At 32.3% G+C, this 7,552-nt stretch overlaps 1 protein-coding gene across 1 annotated transcript; it reads left to right on the top strand.

Annotated features, from left to right (window-relative positions):
• The first annotated feature begins 1,397 nt into the window (after nt 1-1,397).
• Nucleotides 1,398-6,524, top strand: zmp:0000001127. Its single transcript, XM_017352586.4, has 7 exons — nt 1,398-2,014; nt 2,091-2,248; nt 2,331-2,417; nt 5,708-5,749; nt 5,839-5,955; nt 6,074-6,115; nt 6,206-6,524. Exons 1-7 carry the CDS (start codon nt 1,993-1,995, stop codon nt 6,323-6,325), a joined length of 588 nt encoding a protein of 195 aa, XP_017208075.4. The 5' UTR covers nt 1,398-1,992; the 3' UTR covers nt 6,326-6,524.
• Nucleotides 6,525-7,552: the final 1,028 nt, after the last annotated feature.

The raw sequence follows: 7,552 nt of genomic DNA, 5'->3' as shown, positions 1-7,552 counted from the left end.
CACTTCTATACAGCTTAAAGTGACATTTAAAGGCTTAACTAGGTTAATTAGGTTAACTAGGCAGGTTAGGGTAATTGTATGACAATGGTTTGTTCTGTAGACTATCGATAAAATATAGCTTAAAGGGGCTAATAATTTTGACCTTAAAATAGAAAATGTAAAAAAATGTATTATAGCCAAATTAATATATATATATATATATCTGTATTAGTCAATTCTATTGAACCATAAATTTGCAGAACATGTTAGGAATGTTTTTAAAAATATATTTTAGCCAGAAAAATATTTGTGACATTCCTTATTTTAATCAACTCAATTCTAGGCTTTAAAAAATACAGTTGAAGTCAGAATTATTAGCCCCTGAATTATTATTATTATTATTAGAATTATTTCTGTTTAACGGAGAGCAGATTTTTTAAACACATTTCTAAGCATAATATTTTTAATAACTCATTTCTAATAACTGATTTATTTTATCTTTGTTATGATGACAGTAAATAATATTTGACTAGATATTTTTCAAGACACTTATATTCAGCTTAAAGTGACATTTAAATGTTTAACTAGGTTAATTAGGTGAACTAGGCAGGTTAAGGTAATTAGGCAAGTCATTGTATAACAATGTTTTGTTCTGTAGACTTGGAAAAAAATAGAGGGGCTAATAATTCTGACCTTAAATGGTTTTAAAAAAATAATAATACTGCTTTTATTCTAGCAGAAATAAACAAATAAGACTTTCTCCAGAAGAGAATGTTTACAATTATTTTATGTAGGCTAGTTAATGTAATCATTTACACATGAAAGGTTGGCAAGTAATTTTATCACAGTAAACATACACTATCAGTTCTCAACAGCAAATAACAGACAACAGTTACCGCTGGCCTGAAAAGTCAAACTATATTAGGCTGTTTTACAGTCTGAAGGGAAACCCAGTTTTAATGTACGCACTATATTCATGAGTAAATCCCATCGAAGTGTTTAATAAAGAATTTGTGCATTTTGAATTTATGCTAACTTCAGATAGTTCCCATTCACATGTTTTAATAATAATAAATATGAACAAAAAAAAAACATATATTTTATTAATTTATAAAATATGACATATTTAAGCTTCATGTAGGCCTACTACTTTGTATGATTCTGTAAATCGATAGGCTACACTGTAAAATCTATCTGTTAATTAGGTTTCTGTATTTTGTGATTCACAACTGTTTTCTGTTTAGTGAATTGCATTATGGTATGTTGATCTCTGCTCTGTCAGCTTTTGACTCTACAGTTTAACAAAGTGAATTTTATTGATATTTTAATATTGTGAAATTATATTAGATATTGTATATAAAAAATAAGTCTGTAAAAATATATATATAAAAGTACTGGCAGATTATTAGAAGGTTTTTGTAGCGTAATATAACACCAACCAAGACTAAAAAAATGATCTCTGCAAAATTGACACAAACAATTTATATGGATTGAATTTAAACAAACAAATTAAGTTCAGTGATGTTCAAACTAATTTGTTTGTTTAAATTCATCCTAAATAAATTGTTTACCACCACTTAACTTAAAAAGATTTAGTAAACCCAAGGAGTCATCTTTGAATATTTTTTTCCGTGAAAATGGCTATAAAAGTCAGTCGAACTTTTTTAAAGGTTAAAAGTTCTTACAAACAGGGTATGCTACATCTGGACATCTCAGAACATGCTTCTTTAAAATTCTGGATAAAATTGTCACTAACGAAGGGACTTTACTGGATAAAGAAGGTTGAAGATTCTTATCCTGCACACACGCTGTGAGATCTGACGGTGCAAATCGAAACGTGCGTTAATTCCCATGCAAGCAAGCGACTCCAGGACTCAACATCTGTAATACCGCGGAAATTACAAAACCCATGAGCATACATGTTTTGCAAAGGAAACTCCCATACCTTCATAGGATTTATAAAAGGACTGAAGGGATCCTGAACATTAGAAAATACAACATCTAAACGCAACAATGCTGTCCAGGTTCTGTTATTGTAAGTAGATTTTTTTCGTCCATTCCGCCTCCTGTTCAACTGTCACGGATGTGTGAAATGTGGTGTTTTGTTACAGATTTTGCCCTCAGTGGTATTATGTGCTGTTTGCTGTGGCGCTGTGGTATCGCCGGTCCGGTCGGAGGGTTTAAATCTCCAGTTTTGGGTCTCACTGGAAAGGCGTGCAACCCGCTCGCGCGCTCTCTCCTCTGGAACGTGTCGGCTGTACTAGAGATGGTGGGTGTTATTTAATAGGACCAGCACATACTACACTTACGCTGTCTGAAGGGTAATAACACGATCCATAATCCGCATACAGGACCATTTGTTCAGCGGGTTTGACTGCGCGCAGCAAAACGCAGAAGTTTACCTCAAGACGCAAACGGTGTCTGTCTGCACACCACAGGTAGGAGAAAGACTAAACTTCTTCTGGTGACATATTAAATAGTTTAATAATAATAATAATAATAGGCCTAATAATAATAATAATAATAATAATAATAATAATAATAATAATAATAATAATAATAATTATTATTATTATTATTATTATAACAACAACAACAACAATAATAATAATCAATTATAGTAACAATCGTTTTACAGTCAGTTATTGGCTAGTTATAAATATAAATATTTACACAAAAGATTGGCAAGTAATTTTATCATAGTAAAATCATATTCATTTCACACTATCAGATCTCAACAGTAAATAACAATAACAAATTACATTTAAATGCTCCTCTGGTGGATGTAAGATACTTTAATAATAATAATATTAATAATAATAATAATAATAATATTAACTTGTTAGGTTATTGTTAATATTATTATTATTATCAGTACACTCAAAAATATATATTTGCTGTTTGTTCAAACTCCTTATTTAAAATGAGCTAAAACAATATGATTCTTTATTGAGACAACTTAATTGTTTCATGTTCAATCCACTTAAATTTGTAAAAACTAATAAGTTTACTTAATTCATTCATGGTGTTTCAGCACAAATCGATTATGTGGAGCCTTGCATTTTTTTTTACAGTGTATTACTATTCTTATTCTTATAAGGCTACCATGATGTTTTTTTTTTGTATTTGTGATTGGCATATTTACAAAGTGATTATAAATACTAAGTTGAAATGGTAAATAACCCTGATATATGTTTATTTGTTTGTATACTTTATTGTCCCTCAAGGAGAAATGTTCTGTGGACTCACAAAGCACTTCAGCAAGTTCTGACAGAATAAAAATTCTAAAATAAACAAACCTGCAAAAGAATTTGGTATTTACAGAGTAAAACATAAGTACACTATCGATCAGTGTTCAATAGTCTGAATGACACTGTGATAAATAACAATAAATTTACAAATGCAAATATTTTTCAGTGTTATTTTAGTAAAAATTAAACATTAATGTACACTGTAAAACCCAACAGTCAACTTTTTCAAATAAAATGAGTGTAGTTAAGTCAAAATTGACTGCAAGATAATTCTACTCCTTTGAAAAAAAGTTTTGAACTCAGTGTTGAAGACTGTTAATTAAATACTTCATTATTTCAACTTAAATTGAGTAAGTTCACAGTACTCATATAGATTAGTTTTTTTTTTACTCAAATGTTTTGTTGCAATCGGTTTCCTCAAATTAACTTATTAGGTTAATTAACCTAAAACATGTTGGGTTTTACAGTACACAGTTGGTTTGACTTCCCTTCATTTATTGGCTTTTGTGCTCAAATTGCTTCGTTTACTCAAATGGATTAAGTTCACAGTACTCATTAGAAGAGTAGTTTTTGAATTGAAATGGCTTATTGCAATCAGTTTCCTCAAATAGTTTGAGTTACCTTAACTTTATGGATGAACAATATGTACTTAAATGTATTAATGCAATCGTACAATTTAATATTAGCCATTAAATCAAAAATGATGAATTGTTGGGAGAATTTTTAAATTAGTATTTTTCTGGAGGATAAGGGAGCTCTCAGATTTAATTTAAAATATCTTAATAGGGTATATGCTGAAGTACGCAGATGGACTTTTAATTTTGTAGTAACCCAGGTCAAGCGCTTCCGTTGAACTGTATGTCGTTACAAAATCGGCACATTTAAGGTCTGTTTTCTTTAAAAACCAATGATCTTCACTGCCTGACTGATATACAATACAGAGTTGGTCTCAGATTGTACCAAAAACACTGAATTAAGTCTAATTCAGTCTATTTAGCTGATTATATTTTAAATACATTGCAAAATCAACGCTGTAAAAGGAACTGTATAAAATAAAAAAAGTCACATTAACCGTTCACCACAGTTTATCGGTATGTAATGAAACACTAGCTGTGCATATACCCTATTTGTGTTCTGAAAATAAACAAAAGTCTCAGGGGTTTGGAATGACATAAGGATGATAAATTAATTAACAAAAATGTATTTTTTGGGTGAACTAACCCTTTAAATAAATTAACTATGTGCATCATCATACAAATCAAGTGCATGGGTTTACTTAAAGGGTTTACTCAATTTAAGTAACAAATTGTATTTTACAGTGTGCACTGTAAACCCTAAAGAGTTGAGACTACTCAAGTGATTTGAGGAAAGTGATTCCCTTAGTTCGTTTGAGTAATGGGAAATCGACAATACAATTAATTGAGTTGACCAAATGTGGTCTCTTCATTGAATTAACCTTAATGTTTAATTACAGATAACTTAAACTGGCTAATAGACTAAACTTCCAAATTTTTCACCCTTTATAATCTTTACTTACTCCCAGGGCTGTTTATATCGAAGTTGATATTTAGCCGAATCATGTTGTTGTTTCGTAACACCTCATTTTTTACGAGGTGCGTCATTAGCTCAACACTCAACCCCCAACCTGGAGGACCAGAACATAAACACATACACTGCAAACAATTTTTCATTCATTCATTTTCTTGTCAGCTTAGTCCCTTTATTAATCCGGGGTCGCCACAGCGGAATGAACCGCCAACTTATCCAGCAAGTTTTTACGCAGCGGATGCCCTTCCAGCCGGAACCCATCTCTGGGAAATACGAACAATTTAGCGTACCCAATTCACCTATAGCACATGTCTTTGGACTGTGGGGGAAACCAGAGCACCCGGAGAAAACCCACGCCAACACGGAGAACATGCAAACTCCACACAGAAATGCCAACTGACCCAGGCGGGACTTGAACCAGCGACCTTCTTGCTATGAGGCGACATTGCTACCCATTGCGCCACTGTGTCACCCTGCATGTATATCTATTAAGAAAAATGTATATTTACATATCTACTTAATCATTTAACATTTCTCTTTTGCCAGATGGGTTCAGGTAGTGCCTCTGACAATATTCACAAGCAAAATGACCACCTTGTGACATATAACATAAATCGACCAATCACCGCAGTTGTCAAGGCAGAATTTCAAGCACAACCAATCATTTTAAACAGAGACATGGTGAATCATTTAAAGAAATTAAAATGTTAAGTTCAGAGAACTTAAAATATTAATTAAAGGTTTTTGTTGCCTAATAAGTCATTTAAACACACCCGTTTTGCCAAAACTTGGTATTTTAATTAATGTCAAGTTATATTAACTTAATATCGTTAGTAAAGACAACAGCAGGTTTACAGTGGGTAGATTGTTGACATTCAGCAAAATCCATACCACGATTTAACACATTTTACTTGGTTTTCCCTCAACAGAACTCCAACTGTGCTCAAAGTGCTATCGTAAATATAGATGAGGTAATTTAACCTTTTACCCCCAATTATTCTACTTTTTACCAGTGCATTTTCTCTGATACATTAACAAATTGTGACATGTATTATTGTAGAGCGAATGCCTACAGAGAATTCTGGAAGATCTCCACTACTATCGGGAAACATTTCTAGCCTACTCTAAACCTGAGCTCACCACAACTGTAGTCAGAGGCATTGAGGATGTCATGCAGGTAAAATAAGCCTTTACTTTACTTTACTTTACTTTACTTTACTTTACGTGACTTCATTGATGTTAAGTGGTGAGCTTGTTTTTCACGGTGTATTTCCTTTTTGTATTCATGTTAACAGAACTGTTTCTCTGTCTCTGTAACGGAGAATTCTCCAGCCAAGGTAAAATAAAGTTACACTTCTTGATAATGTAACGTTTTTAATACATTTTTTTTATCCTGCTGTAAGTGTGATTGTTTTTTCCTTCTTCAGGCATCCATGGATCATCAAAAATCTTTTCAAGAACGACTGAAGCTGTGTAAAATCCTAAAGGGGTTCAGCCTTCGAGCAATAACAATCAATCGAGTTTTCAACTACATCTTGACAAAATAGCAAACAAGCTGCTTTTACAGGCCAAACACACTGACCACTTTTGTTTACCCAGACTAATTGGAACGGTTATTTATTAAGTTATTTATTGTATTTGAACATTATTTATTTATGGAATCATTTATTTATAGAATCATGTTTGTGTTTGTGAACTATTGTTTTGGTTTCTTGCTGTTTTATTAAAGGCGGCATGCACTTCAGCAAAGCCTAGTCGTACGAGTCTTGATTTTGAGATATAATTTGTAAATAATACAGTGCAAAAAATTACATTTCAGACAATTGATTTTGTTGGGACAACATTAAGAAATTAAGTTAACTTATTAGTTTTTGCTAATTTAAGTGGATTGAACATAAAACAATTAAGTCACCCCCCCCCCCCCAAAAAAAACAAAGAAAAAAAAAAAACTAAAGAATTGTGTTGTTTAAGAACATTTTAAATAAGTAGCTTGAACAAAATAGCTAAAGGGCACAGTGGGTAGCACAATCAACTTACAGCAAAGAGGTTGCTGGTTCGAGCCCCGGCTAGGCCAGTTGGCATTTCTGTGTAGAGTATGCACGCTCTCTCTATGTTTGAGTGGGTTTCTTCCGGGTGCTCCGGTTTCCCCCACAGTCCAAAGACATGTGGTACAGGTGAATTGGGTATGCTAAAATTCACCGTGGTGTATCAGTGTGTGTGTGAATAAGAGTGTATTGATGTTTCCCAGTGACGGGCTGCGGCTGGAAGGGCATCCGCTGAGTAAAAACATGCTGGATAAATTGTTCCACTTTGGCGACCCCAGATTAATAAAGGGACTAAGCCAACAAGAAAATAAATGAATAAATAAATATTTTTTATAATTAAATAATTTATCTACGGGCACTTTTAGCCTTCTGAAGTTGAGTAAAAAGAACTGGTTCAAAATTAACAGAGCATAGTCACATAAGTTTAAATAATTTGTCTAGTTTTAAGATCTGTAAGAGGACAAGCTTAGATATGAAGATAAATTGTTAATATTTTTTTAAAAATGTCCATCGTGAACTGAACAAATGTCAATTCCACCACATCTCAATATACAGCTTATTTTAAAATGAAATAAATTATGGCAGTCAAACATTGTCTAAGGTCAATTTTGTATCTAGTTTAACCAATCTTTCCACAATATATATATAATAATAATACATTTGTCAATTAAATAAATTAGTCCCTTAGAACCAAATGCTGGATTGTATACCTGTCACACTCTAAAACTT

The sequence above is a fragment of the Danio rerio genome, chromosome 2 (genome assembly GCF_049306965.1).
Source record: "Danio rerio strain Tuebingen ecotype United States chromosome 2, GRCz12tu, whole genome shotgun sequence".
NCBI lineage: Eukaryota > Metazoa > Chordata > Actinopteri > Cypriniformes > Danionidae > Danio > Danio rerio.
This window is presented reverse-complemented; position numbering and strand designations above follow the sequence as displayed.

Excerpts from the sequence above, each read along its gene's own strand:
- zmp:0000001127 (XM_017352586.4), top strand. The coding sequence starts at position 1,993 with ATGCTGTCCAGGTTCTGTTATT. Across the intron at positions 2,015-2,090 it reads GCTGTCCAGGTTCTGTTATT|ATTTTGCCCTCAGTGGTATT; the intron begins GTAAGTAGATTT and ends GTTTTGTTACAG. Across the intron at positions 6,116-6,205 it reads CGGAGAATTCTCCAGCCAAG|GCATCCATGGATCATCAAAA; the intron begins GTAAAATAAAGT and ends TTCCTTCTTCAG.